Source organism: Sinocyclocheilus grahami, unplaced genomic scaffold (assembly GCF_001515645.1).
Source record: "Sinocyclocheilus grahami isolate Dianchi unplaced genomic scaffold, SAMN03320097.WGS_v1.1 scaffold64.1, whole genome shotgun sequence".
NCBI classification, from domain to species: Eukaryota; Metazoa; Chordata; class Actinopteri; order Cypriniformes; family Cyprinidae; genus Sinocyclocheilus; species Sinocyclocheilus grahami.
In genome coordinates this window covers 984,096-1,002,603 of record NW_015505243.1, presented here as the reverse complement: position 1 = coordinate 1,002,603, position 18,508 = coordinate 984,096, and the positions used below count along the sequence as shown (strand labels likewise).

The following is an 18,508-nucleotide window of genomic DNA, read 5'->3' as shown; positions in this document are numbered from 1 at the left end:
AATTATTTATGGATGGCATATCTGTCGACATAATAGCTTAAAATTAAGTTATAGAGCAGATTTATGTGGCACTAAAACAGGGATCTTAAATTGACGACAATGTCAAAGCTAAATGAAAAGCTAATAAATAAATCATTCAATTTAGAATTCAAATAAATATTTTTAAAATAAAAAACAATTAAAATAAAACATTTAAACTTTTTTTGTTGACCAATTAACAATTAACCCATATCTGAGAACATGTGAATGTGTTGTTAATTGTTCATTTAAAAAATATTAAGTAAATCTTAATAAAAACTTTTAGAGGGTTTGGCTACAAAAAAAAAGTTAGTGAAGCCCTGCTCACGAGAATATAAGTTTTATATAAGTTACATAAGTTTTATATAATATAAGTTTTGTTATTCATCTATTAGTTTGATGACTTCCTTTATCTCCTAGGATAAAGACCTGAAACAGTACCTAGATGACTGTGGAAACTGCATTCATATGCACAATGTCAAGGTAAGGCATCTTTGACAAATGTCTTTCATTTTCTGTTTCTCATAATCGTTCTGCTCCACATTGCAATCATATACGGTGTTCTTCTTATTCACCTGTGTGTATTTTTCCATCTCAGCTGTTCTTGTTTCAGCTGTTGCGAGGTCTGAACTACTGTCACAGACGTAAAGTCCTTCACCGAGACCTCAAGCCCCAAAATCTTCTGATCAACGACCGTGGGGAGTTAAAGCTGGCTGATTTCGGTCTGTAACATACAAACCTCATCTTTACTTTTAAATACAACACTCATCTTTACTCTCACTATTTTCTCATGGTGTGGGTGGTGTAGCCTAGAGGTTAATGAAAGCCAGCTGCCCACTTACCTACTTGAAAAACGTATCCTCAAGTTACTCTAGTTGCGTTGTCTCTGTAATAATTGTACTGTAAATGTACCGTTGCTTTGGCTAAAAGATTCTAGTGTATTAAACTTCTGGCAGGGCTTATGTGGAGTTGATGTGTAATATGTTGTGAAGATCTACAAAGCTTGCTGAAACTGGCCAAACTGCTTTTAAATTGGCTTTTTGTTTGGTCTCCAGGTCTGGCACGAGCAAAGTCGATTCCCACCAAGACCTACTCCAATGAGGTGGTGACGCTTTGGTACCGTCCCCCTGACATCCTATTGGGCAGCACAGACTATTCCACTCAGATTGACATGTGGTGAGCATCCACCTGATGATATATCTTACTTGGTTTATTTGTGGTATCAGTGTTATTTGAGGATTTTTATATAATATTGTAGTATTTATTAATAATTTGTTTAGTAATTTTGCTAAGTGCGTTGTCATTTAAATTTTTAAAAATATTTCAATATAGCTTTAATACATTTTTTTATTTCAGGTTTTAGTTGTAGTAGTTTTAGTACTTCAACTTAGACTTTTTTAAATTAGTTGCCAAGGCAACATTTCTAGTTTCCATCTAAGTATTTTGAGCTGAAGTTTTTATCTAATATTTATAGAGTATTCTATTTTAACTCTATTTTAATTGCCAAAAACTGTTTTTAATAGTTGTAGTTTTAGTTAACAACACTGCTGATTAACACTATTTTTTTTTATTTTTATGAATTGCTATTATTTTTATATTTTATTTAATTTTTTTAAATTGAACATTCAGGGGGGGTTTATATTGCTTTTGCTGCCATGTGCGGCATGTGTTACAGCATGCGTTCTTGCATTCAGAAGCAGCTAGACGTAGTGCAGCAGATGTCAAAGACACAGTTTTTAACTTCTTTTAACTTGACACAGCTTTTGAAGAACGCATAAGACATGATGCAATGGCCAAAGGCATCCATCTAACACATGACATGCATGGCGGCAATAGCAAAATTAATTTTCCATGAAAAAATTAGATACTTTGCTTTGGCAAGTAACTGAAATATGTTTAAGCTGAAGTACTAAAATTACTAAAACTACAACTGAAATAAAAATAAATTTAAATCGAAATATTAAAAACTAATAAAAATTACAAGTGCATAAAAAATTACTAAAAATAAAATGAAAATTCTAAGTATTAATACATATTATAATAGTATGCAAATAATAATAAAGTAACATGTTGCAATTAAAAATACATTTTTTTTTCTGTAAACACTTGTACCTTGTTGATTCAGTTCAGATTGCAAGCGCTCACCTCTGTAAAATTATTTCTTGTACCATGGTGCTGTCGATTCAAATAGTGAGCTAATAATTAGACTCTTGTTTTTACTGTGGTAAAATTGGCACACACTCTTATGTCATAGCTTCTGTGGGGGTGAACTTGAATTGAGTTTTAATGACTCTCATTGCAGGGGTGTTGGCTGTATCTTCTACGAGATGTCTACAGGTCGACCCTTGTTCCCGGGCTCCACGGTGGAGGAGGAACTGCACTTTATCTTCAAACTGCTTGGTACCGCTCTCTCACCCACTCTCTCCTTCTCTCCCACTCTGCTCTTTCTGGCTCTAGATCTGACAGTTTGTCTCCGTGTGTCACTGTGATATTTATAAACCCTGCAGTGTCTTTTCATAGGCACGCCCACAGAGGAGACCTGGCCCGGAATAACCTCCAACGAGGAGTTCATCTCCTATAACTACCCCCGTTACCGCGCCGACTGTCTCCACAATCACACTCCACGGTAACGACAGTTGTCCTCTGTGCCTGATGCCTGAAACAATAACCGCTCCTGCTGTAAAAAAACCACATGCTGTTGGAGGTCATTTACTGAAGTGCATTATTTTTTTCTTGCAGATTGGACAATGATGGAGTTGAACTTCTGTCGAAACTGCTGCAGGTGATTTGTGTATTATTTAGTCCACTAAAGTCACCTTTACTTAAATAGCGTTCTGTATAATACAGACTGTTTCAAAGCAGCTTCACAGTTTAAAAATAACAGAAGCAATGATGTAAACTTCAAATATGAGACCAATTCTGCTCTAAAGCAGCTGAAAAAAGGACAGTAGTGTCATTATTAGTGTCAGTAAGCAGCTCTACAGAAAGCAACAGTGTCATTATTCAGCTCAAGTCAGTTTAATTTAAATAGAAATGTTAAAGTTGAAGATGGTCCCTCCTCAAACGCAAGAACCCACTGGTTGGGATGCTTGTGTTTGAGCCATAGAATTTGCACTTTTCTGGAAATCACGCCTATGTAAGCATTGCTTACAGTATGATATCCTCATTAGGCAGGGATAATAGGAAATATTTTAATAATGACTTTGAAAAGTGACACTTTTAGATATGGCTGTTCTCTTTCCAGAGTTCAACTGTCTGAATATTTATTTGTCTGTATACAGTAATAAATAATGCTGCTCAGGTGATAAGGGTTTCTTTAGGTCAAAAATGTAAATTCACTTCAGTACACGTTGCTGGTTAATTCATCAGCGTGTGCTATAACAACAAAAATTATTTGTCTTTGTGGTTTTCTTTGTAATAGTTATTGGCACCATCTGAAACAACTTTTCATAAATTGTATAGTTTTATTCAGCAACCAAATAGCTATTAACGTTGTTAGGCTACCATTACAATTTCATGTTGAATTATAAAAATGTGTGTTTTGGTAACTTGCCTTATGTACTACAGTTCAAAAGTTTTGAGTTGTGAAATGAAGCTGTGTTTATTTGATCAGAAATACAGTACAAACACTTATATTATGAAATATTTTTACCATTTAAAATAACTGTTTTCCATTTGAATATATGTTCAAATGTAATTTATTCCTTTGATGCAAAGCTGAATATTCAGCATCATTATTCCAGTCTTCACTTTTTCATGCTCTTTCAGAAATCATTCTAATATGCTGGTTTGAAACATTTCTTATTATTATCAATGTTGAAAAGAGTTGTGCTGCTTAATATTTTTGTGGAAAGTGATATCACTTTTTTCTGGAATCTTTGATGAATAGAAAGTTCTAACAGCATTTATTTGAAATGGAAATCTGTTGTAGCAATGTCTCATAACTTTTGATTCATTTAATGCATCCCTGCTGAAAAAAATATTTAAAATATTAATTTTAAATACTTAAAAAAATGTATTACTACCCCAAACTTTTGAATAATAGTGTATAATAATATTGTGTTTTTAGTTAGTTGGTTAGTGAGTGTTTTCCATGTGTGCTTGACTAACACTGACCTTTTGTTTCAGTTTGAGGGGAAGAAACGGATCGCAGCAGAGGAAGCCATGAGACACCAATACTTCCACTGCCTGGGAGAGAGAATTCTCACAATTATAGACAGTGAGTTCACACACACACACACACACACACATCTCCTACCACCGAGGAGATTTATGATGGTGCCAGATAACTGATGCACGCGTGCACACACACCTCACACTGAGAGATAGAATTATTAAAGTGCCAGACAGAAGTCTCACACATACACACACTTTACTTTGAAAGACATTTAATTCCACCGTGCTGCTGTGAGCTATTCTGTGTTTGCACTGAAAGTTGGTGTGTGCTGAAATAATCTTGCACAAATTCTCTGACCCTTAGTGTTATATATCAGCCCTAGTTTTAGTTCAGCATGTTAACATAATTGTTCAATTTCTCCCTGCCAGCTACATCAATATTTGCACTTCAAGAAATTCAGCTGGAGAAGGAGCCCGGAATGAGGACGAATTCCCTGTCAGAATCAGGTGAAACCACAAAACGCAAATGACCAATGAATGATGATTCATGATGATAGTTTTGAGCTTTTTCCATCAGTGTATTGTGCGTTTCTGACCTCTCTGTGTATGGCAGCACGTCAGCTGCCATTACTCTCAAACAGTCAGAATTTATATAGTCTTGTGAAAATCTCAATCTGGCCAAGAACTGTCCAGAGAAGGGCTATAAAGTGACCAACCGCGTTTTTGTGTGACATTTAAATGTAATTCTGGAAGATAAATCCAAAATCAGACAAAATAATATTTTTTGTCTTTAACAAAACATTAACATTAACATTGCTCTTTTTGTCACACCTTTGACTAGTTCTTCCTAGCAATGATTTTAGCAGCTGTATATTTGCTTTCTGGCAGACTGACACTACTAGTTAAATATTTGTACACACCTACATTTTCATTATTTTTACTTTCAACATTTTAGAATAATAGTAAAGTCATTAGAATTATGAAATGGCATTGGGTATAGTGGGTATAGAAAAGAATCACCCCACTTTAAAATAATAAAATTTTGTTGCTTTGCAGCCTGAAATGGAGATGGACACAGTTTTTGTTTTATCCAGCTGTATTTACTCAGTGCAACTTATAACATCCAAGTGAAAGATTTAAAACCAACATGTCAGAAAAAAAATGTAAAAAAAATATTAAAAAAAAAAACGAATCACTGAATTTGAAAAAGGAAATGGATACAAAAAAAAATTATCGCAAAAAAATAATTTCATAAAGCCAGCCAATCAGATAGAGACTGATGTTTTCAGCCAGTTCTTGCTATATTTTTGTATGCAGTATACATTAGATGATTCAAATGAGGCTGAGCCTATAATATATTTCACTTAGTTGAGCACACTGATCCCAGTCATATTCCTCCTGAATATTATTCATGTTCATCAAATGAGAGATGAACTCTATTGCTCATCATGACACCGCTCATTTTCTGTGCTCTCTAATACTTCTCGCATTGCTCATCTTCTCTGTCTCTGCCTCTATCTCTTCATATCCCTCATTCTTTCTTTTTTGAATATCCTTCATCTCGGATTATTTCTCGTATAGGCTCGTTAAGACACACTTGTGATGATGCCTGTGCATTAGACATTCTCAGGAGGAAGTTCTTGTGAAGCTCCATGTATTATGCAGCTCCTTCACTGCTAACTTTGTTTTCTACTCTGTCTTTCCCACGGCCTCTCTGTCTCTTTTCTCTCCTTGCCTATTTGTATGTGCTTTGATGTTTTCTTTTTTCTTTTCTTTTTTGGTTTACACCACTGCTTCACTGCACTCCAGAGCTTTTGCAAAGATGTCTAAGGTTTCGGCATACCTTAGGTACATGTTTGTCGCCCTCCGCTCAAGGCAGGAGGTCACAAACAACAAAACCGTATTTCTTCCCTTGAGTTTCCTGTTCATCTGTACTGTCCAGTTGTACCCTGCAAGAATTAATCACATCTGAATCATTTCTTGGATATTTCAAAAACATGTTTTCTCTCGGAACAAAGTGCGTAGATAGACTTTTCGATGTAATGGACTGAAATTAAAAATGATAGGAGCATTTGTCACATCCATCACTGAAATAAATAAGAACATGCAGACAATACATTGCACCAGCAGATTATAGCAATACATTAACTCTTACATAAACATTAGTGTTATCTTTGGCCTTGATTTAGAGCAAAGATCCCATACTGACTTCATTCTCACAGTTGTGTGAATGGTTAAATGTTCAATGTACTGAAATCAACCCCTCTCATCTGTCACCTTTTTCCTTTTATGTGTATGATATGATAAGCTCATTACAATTAAAATGAGCATGGACTTCCACTGTCCGTTTTAGCAATCCGCATGATGTGCATGTCAGTAGCAGGGTTGCCATGTTGGTTTTCAGCAAATGGTTAAAACATTTGCAAAATGAGGGATTTTCCTATTTATTGTTCATTGTAAACTAAACCCAGAAATGTTTTGGAGATCTAACAATATCGTTAATTAATGGGCTGAGGTTACATAATTCAGCTGAGAAACATTTAATGAGACATTCATCCTCGTTAAACGTCTATGTTCATAGGCAGGTTCTCCTGTGATATTTAGTTTGAAAAACTCATCCTCCACTCAGACCTCATATGTTTTTAGTTCACGAATTGATGAAGCTGTCATGGCTGCCAGAGCTTATAATTATTCAGCGTTTATACAGAGCACTAAAGTGCTAAATATGAATATTAATCCATGCGCTCAAAGTCTCAAATGAAATGCCAAAGGCTGGTGCCATCCGATTGAAATAGTTGTATAATAATACACTATCCTTGAAAATATTATTTTTATGATAAATAAATTAATACTTTTATTCAGCAAGGATGCATTAAATTGTTTAAAAGTGACAGTAAAGACATGTATAATGTTACAAAATATTTCTATTTCCAATAAATGCTGTTCTTCTGAACTTTCTATTCATTAAAGAATCCTGAAAATAATGTATCATGGTTTCCACAAAAATATTAAACAACTGTTTTCAACATTGATAAGAAAAGAAATGTTTCTTGAGCAGCAAATCAGCATATTAGAATAATTTCTGAAGGATCATGTGACACTGAAGACTGGAGTAATGATACTGAAAATTCAGCTTTTGATCACAGGAGTAAATTTAATTTTAAAATATATTTAAATAGAAAATAGTTCTTTTACATTTCAATAATATCACAATATTAATGTTAAATGATACCTTGATGAGAATACGAGATGTAGTTTATTCATTATTTTATAAAACAGACTCTCCTGCCTGTCTACTATGTTTACTAGCAGTAAAAGTGTAGAGAGAGATGGAAATCAGAGGGAAATAAAGTAAAATGGGTCATTTTCTGTGATGACTTCAGTGTTGAATTTGGCTGAGCTTTCGATGTCAAATAAAATGGAGCACATTGGGCACAAGTTTGACTGTATATCACCCTCGCAGAGAAGCCATAATGTGAAAACAGAGGAGAAGAGCTTGCTGTGCGAATACCCCTCTTCCCTCACCAAATAAGAAAACAGCCCAGGCTCCTCTAGAGCTTTAAACCGAGCATGTGTGGGTGGCTGTGTGTTTAGGTGCACGTTGACTTGTGTTTGGGTTTGGTAATCTAGCCCACGCTCATACCCAGTTCTCTAAGGGGCCGTTTACATGACAACGTTTTCAGCCAAAAACAGGAAACTTTTTATGTGTTTTGACTGTTCGTTTACACGACAACGGCATTTTGGGGACTGAAAATGCATAAAAAGTTTCAACCGTTCCGCTGAAAACGTTGTTCGTGTAAACGTGTCTACTATGTTTACTAGCAGTAAAAGTGTAGAGAGAGATGGAAATCAGAGGGAAATAAAGTAAAATGGGTCATTTTCTGTGATGACTTCAGTGTTGAATTTGGCTGAGCTTTCGATGTCAAATAAAATGGAGCACATTGGGCACAAGTTTGACTGTATATCACCCTCGCAGAGAAGCCATAATGTGAAAACAGAGGAGAAGAGCTTGCTGTGCGAATACCCCTCTTCCCTCACCAAATAAGAAAACAGCCCAGGCTCCTCTAGAGCTTTAAACCGAGCATGTGTGGGTGGCTGTGTGTTTAGGTGCACGTTGACTTGTGTTTGGGTTTGGTAATCTAGCCCACGCTCATACCCAGTTCTCTAAGGGGCCGTTTACATGACAACGTTTTCAGCCAAAAACAGGAAACTTTTTATGTGTTTTGACTGTTCGTTTACACGACAACGGCATTTTGGGGACTGAAAATGCATATTTTTTAAAAACCGTTTCAAAATGCAAGTTTTTGAAAACGGCACCGTTATCGTTTCCGTGTAAACGCCCAATACGGGAATCTTTGAAAACGGTGACGTCATGCTCGTGCATAGTACATGTTAGGTATGTAGACATGCGCAGTACGTGTCGATTTTAAAGGCAAGCGCGAACAAACATACACAACAATACAACAACGAAGTGTGGATTTACTTCACCAATATTACAACCACCAGCGGAGACGCATCATATACAACATATAATTGTCACTTCCCTACAGGCGAATCGTTTTGAAAACGTTGTCGTGTATGAGTTTTACTTTTTTAAAACGCAAGGGAAAAACGTTTCCGTTTTTGACTACACCGTTGTCGTGTAAACACAGCCTAAGTTTTTCCCTTGCGTTTTTAAAAAGTTTCACGTATACACGACAACGTTTTCAAAACGATTTGCGTTTACACATATCCGCGAAAACAGCCAGAAACGCTGCATTGCGTATGCCAGGCCAGTAGTTGGCGCTGTCACCTTGTTAGTAAACAGTACCTGTAGTGAAGTGACGATTATATGTTGTATATGATGCGTCTCCGCTGGTGGTTGTAATATTGGTGAAGTAAATCCACACTTTGTTGTTGTATTGTTGTGTATGTTTGTTCGCGCTTGCCTTTAAAATCGAAATATGTGTGGGTGGCTGTGTGTTTAGGTGCACGTTGACTTGTGTTTGGTGTTTGGTAATCTAGCCCACGCTCATACCCAGTTCTCTAAGGGGCCGTTTACACGACAACGTTTTCAGCCAAAAACAGGAAACTTTTTATGTGTTTTGACTGTTCGTTTACACGACAACGGCATTTTGGGGACTGAAAATGCATATTTTTTAAAAACCGTTTCAAAATGCAAGTTTTTGAAAACGGCACCGTTATCGTTTCCGTGTAAACGCCCAATACGGGAATCTTTGAAAACGGTGACGTCATGCTCGTGCATAGTACATGTTAGGTATGTAGACATGCGCAGTACGTGTCGATTTTAAAGGCAAGCGCGAACAAACATACACAACAATACAACAACGAAGTGTGGATTTACTTCACCAATATTACAACCACCAGCGGAGACGCATCATATACAACATATAATTGTCACTTCCCTACAGGCGAATCGTTTTGAAAACGTTGTCGTGTATGAGTTTTACTTTTTTAAAACGCAAGGGAAAAACGTTTCCGTTTTTGACTACACCGTTGTCGTGTAAACACAGCCTAAGTTTTTCCCTTGCGTTTTTAAAAAGTTTCACGTATACACGACAACGTTTTCAAAACGATTTGCGTTTACACATATCCGCGAAAACAGCCAGAAACGCTGCATTGCGTATGCCAGGCCAGTAGTTGGCGCTGTCACCTTGTTAGTAAACAGTACCTGTAGTGAAGTGACGATTATATGTTGTATATGATGCGTCTCCGCTGGTGGTTGTAATATTGGTGAAGTAAATCCACACTTTGTTGTTGTATTGTTGTGTATGTTTGTTCGCGCTTGCCTTTAAAATCGAAATGTACTGCGCATGTCTACATACCTAACATGTACTATGCACGCGCATGACGTCACCGTTTTCAAAGATTCATGTATTGGTTGTTTACACGGAAACGATAACGGTGCCGTTTTCAAAAACGTGCACTATGAAACCCGTTTTCAAAAATGTGTTTTCAGTCCCCAAAATGCCATTTTCGTGTGTAAACGAACAGTCAAAACGCATAAAAAGTTTCCCGTTTTCCGCTGAAAACGTTGTTCGTGTAAACGGCCCCTAAGTGAAGTGAGCGCTGATTTTCTCTCTCTCTCCCTTTTATGACCCTTTATACCCTCTGATGGTCCTTACGAGTGGTTGTGCATTTGGTTTTATCGTGCAAAATGTTGCATGCACCATTTAGCCACTGAACGCTGTCCGTTTATCTTGCCTAAACTTCCTCTTTTTCTTTTTCTCCAGTCAACAGCATATCTCAACGGCAGAGTCTGCTTTTCTGAGGGCACATGGGGTGGCTCAGGACAGGGAAGACGGAAGATAAACGGGGAGGACGCATTGAGACGTTTCCTGTTGTGAAGATGAAGGGATATCTGTTTTTCATTTCTCCGTCTGAGTCATTCGCTGGTCCTGTGGCATTATGTGTTTAGAAGGGGTCACTGCAGTTGTTTACATGGAGAGGCTGAGGATGTTGATTTGTGTATTGATTTCTTTGTTTCGAATAGTGCACTTCCCCTTCCCTGTTCACATTACAAACACGTTCTTCCTGTTTTGCTGTACCTTCTTGACACGGTTGCGTCAATCTAGCCGCTGTACTCAACCAATCAGATGCAGAATGTTATTGGATGGCCTGACTCTTCATCCTTTGACTGAAACAAATCAACCTGTTTTCTTTGCAATACTTCTCAATTGTAATGTAAAAGGAAGGCCAGTTTATGAAGGAACGTGTCATGAATGCTGTTAATATCCAGAAGCCAAGTCACTCTAGTCTTCCAGAAAATGGTCCCCTTTATTAGTGTCATCAGCCCAAAGACGAACATTTAGTACTATGCCAACACAATGGTTCTCCAGTCATCATAATCAACCATAATCTGTGTTATTTGTATTCATAAGAACATTGACGACATGCTGTACTTCTGTTTTTGTTTGCAAAAGCATTTCACATTTAAGTTGTTGTTTACATGTTTTTTTGCCATGCAATACAGTTTGATCATCTAGAAAATGGTTTCACCAAAGACCCCCATGCCGTCTCTCTGTCCCTTTTGGTTTGACTTATGAGCTTCCAGTTCCATCGTAATGTTCAAGTGAACCCTCGATCAGCTACACTGTGTCAAGGACAAATTTATTTGTGCAAAGCAACTTATAATGTTTGAGTTGCATTGAGGAAAGTCTCCGATAATCTCGATGCATACCTAGTTCAAGCCTTGTTGATAATTCTTCCATTACTGCAGCTCTTACGGCTGTCACTCTGGTTGAAAACCGAGCTGATTACTATGTTGGTTCAGTCAGGGTGATGAGAACTCATAATGGGATGCCCGGGCGCATGCGGAGAACCGGTCGACTTGTGTATAGGGCTCAGGTTTCTGTCACTCTGCAGAACAGCTGAGTGCAGTGGATAATGTTCTGCATGTCGGCCCAGTTGTTCATACTCCGCAGGTTTTGGAGCCTATTGGTGTCGCGTAACACTCAATTCAAAACGCTACCGTCCCCTGGCGTGTACGATTCAGGGCATCTCTGCACAAAGTCTACAATAATACTGTCCCACAAATGTGATTATTGGGTGAATCTCTGGGGAAAAAAGAGTCTAGGTGATATTTTACCCTGATATTAAGAGAGAAGTAATACATTTAATTTAAAAAAAAAAAAGCATTTTTGTTCATGTATTAATAATTACAAAAATGTATAAATCTTTTGTAAAATATTAAAATACAGTGTATTTAATATAATGTGTTTTTTAAAATAATATTTATAAGGAAATATTTGTTATACTGTCTTTGCTGGTATGAATCATTTCACAATAACTTGTTCCTGTAATACAGAATTTACTGTATTATGAGAAATATGAAAACTTCAAAGTGCATTATAGTAGTGGGGATGTGATTGTCAAATAATAATTATTAAAAAATGTTGAAAATATAATGTCACTAAGCAAAAGAGAAAAGATCCTAAAAATAAGCTTCATTTATTTTAATGTAAAATATAATTTCTTTTTATTGTCTCTTTATTTCAGGGGGAAATGTGACTAGATGTTTTTTTTTTTTTTTGCAAGATTCACCCCACTAGAGCTGAATGCAGAGGCGATTAAGACTTGTTCTCAGTTTCCATCGGTGTTACTAGATGGATGATATTTTAAATATATAATTTTTCGAATTAATTCAAGCAATCCCAAAACGTTTGGTCTGGTGATAGATTGTGACTTCCCTTTGTCCCTGTTGGAGATGACCTGTGAATACCTGTGTGTGTGAGTGAGACGCTCTTGACGAGGGGAATGCAGACTTGCATGGCAGTGTTGTATAGTTGAAGACTGTGGTACTTTGTAAATAGCCTTAGAATGTTTTTTGCAGATCAGAAGCGTGGAGAGTGCAATGAGAAGATCCTTTTAACAATGTATAATTTTTAAAGCAAAGAAGAATATAATTTTTGTTCTACTTATCATTGATGACATTGTTCATTGTGTTCTTTTTTTTAATAATATGTTGTAACCAAACGTTACTTCCATAGGAGACTCATGTGGTGTAGATATTTGGTTTTGATGTTTGTTAGATGAAAACGGCTCATATTCTTTAAAGCTTTCATCTGGAATGAGGATGGATTATGTTGTGAAAGGGCTTCAATAGATAAACGTGGTTGTGAGGAAGCCAACAGTTAATTACCGCGCAATAATTGCTAATCTACGCAATAATTTTTTTTAACCCAAAACTTCTGATTTGAAATGAATTTGGTTCTGATTTTGCCATGCATTGCATGTCATTAAATATAAAATAATGCCAGAAACTGTCATGCAAAAACTCAAGGCTGTTTTTGGGATTTAATAAGCGAGGTTTTGATATGATTGCAGGTGAAATGCTTTTATACGTGGAGACACTTTGAGCAAATATGGACTTCATACAGGTTTCTTTTGTACAACTCGATCTTTTAGAATGGGCATTTTATGCTAAACAAAACTTGATCATTAATCAATACAGTATTATTTTCTTTAGATTTTTTTATTTATTTTGCAATTGTATCCTCTTAAAAAGCCCAAAGTTTCAGGATTTTCAGCCATTTTATTGCTCTTCTCCAGTTGGCGTTTGTCCATGTGTGAAGGCAAGAAGGGAGCGATGCGGTCTGCTGTTCTATTATGTTAAAAGTGGTTTAAACACATTAAGCAATACTCACTGTTAATGTACATTTCACGCCTCATGGATATCTAATGCAGGAAATCCTCTCAGATGGCCATAGTATATTTTCCGATTAAATAATTATGCATATATGAGCGGTCACTTGTTCTGTTCGAGCCTAGGGATGTTAACCACGAAGAACGGTTGCAAAATGTTTAATGCAATGCCTTTTCCTGTTCTTTTGTTTTTAATCTTTGAGTTCTTGCATTTGCAATAGTCTATCTTTACACCCAAGAATATGTGGATCAGAAGTATGTTGACATGAAAAATCTTACAGTACACAAATATGGCTGACTGTTACTTCCTGCCGCTTGTATGAATGCTGAATTTCTAACCAACTTGGTCCATCTCTGTTAATTATAAAGAAGGAAGTGGACTCATTTGAATATTGGCACGAACAAGCTGTAAAACATTCAGGTTGAGCAGAACAAATGTGAATAATATTTGCTGGCAGTATAATCGGTGTCTCAAACTTTGAATTTTTTTCAATTTTTTTTTTTTTTGTCTTTTCAGGTTTAAGAACATTCGGGTAATTTAAGGGTGATATTATATATTTATACGTTTGCATGTTCATTACATGTTAAAAAAATAATTCCAAATATATACATAAACCCTAATCAACCAGAAAAATTGATTTGAAAATTTTTTGAAAATCTCAATTTATGTGTCACCCTCAGTTGGACTCATTCATATTCCACTACTGAAGATGGCTTAATGTTGATTGGGTTTATGCATGAGGTTTATGTATTCAGACACTGAATGAGTCGGTAAACTCTACAAAAGTGGTTCTCAATTCTAGAACTCGCGTACCACAGCTTTGCATTTATGCATGTCTCTCTTGTTTAACACACCTGACTCAGAAAAGCAGCTTGTTAGGAAAGAGCTCCATGCATGAACTGTGTTCCAATTGACATGGTCCCTACACAGTGTTCATTGCTCCCTTCTCCCTGAGCACGGGAAATCTGTTGAAGTTCACTCCACTTCGAAACATACTTTCATGGATTTGTGCTGTGCCACTGCCAGCAGCGTCTTCACACACAGACGAAACTTACTAGAGAAGAGTGAAATGTGACAATATACCTCTTTAAATAAAATACTTAAAGTCCCCATGAAATCAAAATTAACGTTTTTTGGGTGTTAGTATCAATATGTTAGTCTTAAGGTTATCTAGAATGCAGTGTGCTCCAAAACAGTGACAAAATTCGCATTTAGAAGATATAAGCATTCAAAGCTTGTAGTTCGTCACTTCAGCCAAAACGGCTCAACGATTTTTTTGACGTCACCTTGTACTTCAGCGTCTCATCAAACTTTCTGTCCAATCAAATGCTCTCTAGAATCCGAAGCCCCGCCCCCTACACTATAAAATAGACGCTGAAGCCGTGGCTGAAATCGGTCACTTGTCCACAGAATTAGTATTTTCTGTACAGTGAATGGCACGTAGTGCACTATATAGGGGACAGGGAACGATTCAACCAGTGTAAATATGCTTTCCATTGAGGAAAAAAAGAAGTCTGGTTGCGTCCAGAGACACGATAGCACGGAGCGGATCACATGCGCGAGTCGCCGCAGACCACAAAATGTATCGGAGCTATTTGAATTCTACACAGAATGCTATATTTTATAGCAATATGGATGAGATTGTGGCTGGCAAATGCAGCTTTACGGAGCTCAACGGCTCTAGCCCAAGCTGTGATATAAACAAATGCTATTGGCTATTTAAAAAAAGGGGCGGGGCTGCTTGATATGTCCCGCCCTGTCTCCCTGTTTCAGTTAAAATTACGTCAACACAGAGTAACACTGTGTGTTTCTAAGCATTTCAGGGGACCTTTAAATTCACGTCTTGCGCACTTTGTTTGAATGGAACATATACGCTCCCTTTGAACTGGAATCATGGTGGAATATCCTGTGATGTCCACTTGGCAGGGCACTTATGGTCGAATAGAACAAACAGCTGAAGTGATAAGAGATGTGAAGAGATCACGAGGACTGGAATTGAGAACCACTGCTCTAGAAGATTCATGCAAATCCAAGAGGTTTTATCAAATATGGGGTTGGAGCAACACTGAAATGTGCCTTTAAGAATCGATTAAAAAATAATACAGTTTTTGGTATAACAGTTTTGTTTGCATTGTCAACATTTGACACAAATGGCATGCACCAAACTCATGAAATATGACCCATCAGTATGAACATTCACATATAAAACAAGTTTGAGGAAGGTTTAGGCTATATCTTTAACAGTGTTATCCATAGATTTATGATTTCATACACACATGGCTCACAGTGACCACACCAGAATGACTGCTTTAGACACAAATGGCATGCACCAAACTCATGAAATATGACCCATCAGTATGAACATTCACATATAAAACAAGTTTGAGGAAGGTTTAGGCTATATCTTTAACAGTGTTATCCTTGAAGGAAATCATAGATTTATGATTTCATACACACATGGCTCACAGTGACCACACCAGAATGACTGCTTTTATTTCATATCCATAATGTCCATCCATCACACGCTGACAATATTTTTGTGACATTTTTAGCAGCTATATATTTAAAACGAAGATTTCAAACTTGATATGTGTTCCTTGATATAAATCAACGCAGTTCTTTTTCATTTCAAGATTTCTGAGAAGTAAATATGCGCCTCAACATGTATAATACAGCAGCTTGGTTTGTCGACTGCTTTTGCGCTTTTGCTATTGGTCAATGCCAAAGTTATCCGAAGCCTTGCATGGGTTGCTGTTTCATTTTTCCAAGGAATGTTATAATGCTGACACCCTGCTTTGTGTTTCTTACCGAGCCGGTTTTACTGCAGAGAATTACTGTTATGATAAAAACCACATGCTTATAACCCCACTATTCCCACACACATCTTTAAAAATGTTATATAATTCTGTTCATTTATTGTATCAAAGATACACAGTTCAATAAAGGTATGTACATTTCTGAATAATAATTTGTATCTATCTTCTATGAGTATATTCAAGCTTATTTTAAAAATGTATTTATAAAATTAAGTTCTAATCACTATATATTGTGATTATAACGTAGTCACTTTTGATCAATTTATTGCATCATTGCTGAATATTTTCAGTATTTATAGTGTATTTTTGATATATATATATATACACTATTTATTAATTTCACATATGAAATTAATATTCAATATTTAGTGTGTATATATATATATGATATATATACACTTTAACTTAATTTTAGAAATATTTAATATTCAGTTAATTTGTTCAAAAGTGACTATATATGTTACAAGTTATAATCACTATATATATATATGTATATAATGATTATAACTTGTAACTTAGTCACTTTTGATATATATATATATAATATATATATACACACATAAAAATATACATATATAAAAAAAAATATATATATATACACTTTAACTTATATATATATATATATATATATATATAAGTTAAAGTGTATATATATATATTTTTTTTTATATATGTATATTTTTATGTGTGTATATATATATTATATATATATATATCAAAAGTGACTAAGTTACAAGTTATAATCATTATATACATATATATATATATATATAGTGATTTATAAAATATATGTATAATTTACATTGGATCAAATATATAATATATATATAAGAAAATACATTTCTGAATAATAATTTGTACCAGGTCCTCTTTCTTGGGTGATGAGCAAACTTATCCAAAAGATTGGGAAAAAATACATAAAAATCTATACAATTTTAACTATAACATTTCCATGGGTTTTGCAAGGGTTTTTGATCTTCACTAAAAATCAAGTTAATAAGTAATCAAGTCAAGTCAGTTGTGTTTGTGCGGTTTCTGTGATTGACTATTTTGCCTGGTGCATCTTCAGCCAGTGTTCCCGCTGAAATCTGTGATCGACTCTTCAGGTCTGTTGGTTTTCAAGATGGCGCCGCTCGCATCTTCCACACGTGAATTGTTCACTGAAGCAGTTCGGGCTGTTTTGGAAACGTGGCCGGTGCTGCAAGTTAGTCAATGTATAACATTATATTCCGAAAAATATATATTTTGTAGAATACTGTCATATTTCTTAAGCAAGCTGTAGTTTGATCCTCATTTTCGAATTCAGAAACCAGAGTGCTAGCAGCTTAGCGTTGTCAAGTATAAACATGACGTTAATATACAATAAACAGTCTTATGCCTCGTCACGATATTTCGTCTAGTTGCACAGGAATTGTGATGATGCGCAGCTCGAGCTGCTCTTCAGCAGTTGCACTAACTAGTGATTTGGAGCTGGAGTGGGCTCCAGCACTGAGTGTTTTCTCAGATCGCGGTGGATAATGGTTTCGGTGGCGCGGAGTGGATGGTGGACGCGCTGCGGCTGTATTTCATCGACAACGGTCAGAGCTGGCAAATCATTTCACTAACGCTTTGTAGATCTTCTGATGTCTCAGCAAACCCGTCTGTGTGTGCCTCTCCTCACAGATGAGCTGCAGCAGGATGAAGTGGAGGATCTCATCTCAGACCTGATGAACAATGAGTTTGACACGGTGGCGGATGATGGCAGCTTGCCGCAGGTTTGCTTTGTTTTTGAACAGATATTAGACTAGTCGGAGCTGTGTCTGAGTGTGTGTGTGTGTGTGTGTGAGAAACTGTCCCTCAGGTGGAGCAGCAGGTGTGTGAGATGCTCCAGCAGTGTCAGCAGGACAGACTGAAGGAGGTCAGAGAGCAGATCAAGCAGCTGATTCAGAAGAAGAGCGCTGGGAGAGTGAAGGCCACACCTGCTGCTGCTGCTGATGATGATGATGATGAGTCAAGATGAAGAGGTATACACTAGTCAACATTTGAAGTGGATCAAAACCTTTCATCAAAGTTGCCCTAAAACCAAAATGCATTCTTGACTTTGGGCAACTTTGATGAACTTTTTTGATCCACTTCATCTGCTGCTGCTGCTGCTGCTGATGATGATGATGATGATGATGATGAGTCAAGATGAAGAGGTATACACTAGTCAACATTTGAAGTGGATCAAAACCTTTCATCAAAGTTGCCCTAAAACCAAAATGCATTCTTGACTTTGGGCAACTTTGATGAACTTTTTTGATCCACTTCATAGGTTGACTACTGTATATATATATATATATATATATATATATATATGTGTGTATCTATGCATGTATGTATGTTATTTTTAAAAATATTTGTAATATTTTATATACACATATATATATATATA

At 36.3% G+C, this 18,508-nt stretch overlaps 1 protein-coding gene and 1 pseudogene across 2 annotated transcripts in view; both read left to right on the top strand.

Moving 5' to 3' along the window:
* Positions 1–11,751, top strand: part of cdk16 (cyclin dependent kinase 16) — a 31,341-nt gene extending 19,590 nt beyond the window's left edge. For both annotated transcript variants that reach the window (XM_016271651.1, XM_016271650.1), the window contains 9 exons: positions 439–501; positions 617–740; positions 1,074–1,194; positions 2,321–2,418; positions 2,539–2,644; positions 2,758–2,800; positions 4,147–4,237; positions 4,564–4,641; positions 10,368–11,751. In XM_016271651.1, coding sequence (XP_016127137.1) covers positions 439–501; positions 617–740; positions 1,074–1,194; positions 2,321–2,418; positions 2,539–2,644; positions 2,758–2,800; positions 4,147–4,237; positions 4,564–4,641; positions 10,368–10,405 — 762 coding nt within the window. In that variant the 3' untranslated portion in view covers positions 10,406–11,751. The remainder of the gene's footprint in view (positions 1–438; positions 502–616; positions 741–1,073; positions 1,195–2,320; positions 2,419–2,538; positions 2,645–2,757; positions 2,801–4,146; positions 4,238–4,563; positions 4,642–10,367) is intronic.
* Positions 11,752–16,996: 5,245 nt separating this feature from the next.
* LOC107584882 (pre-rRNA-processing protein TSR2 homolog) overlaps positions 16,997–18,508 on the top strand; it is a 2,981-nt pseudogene continuing 1,469 nt past the window's right edge.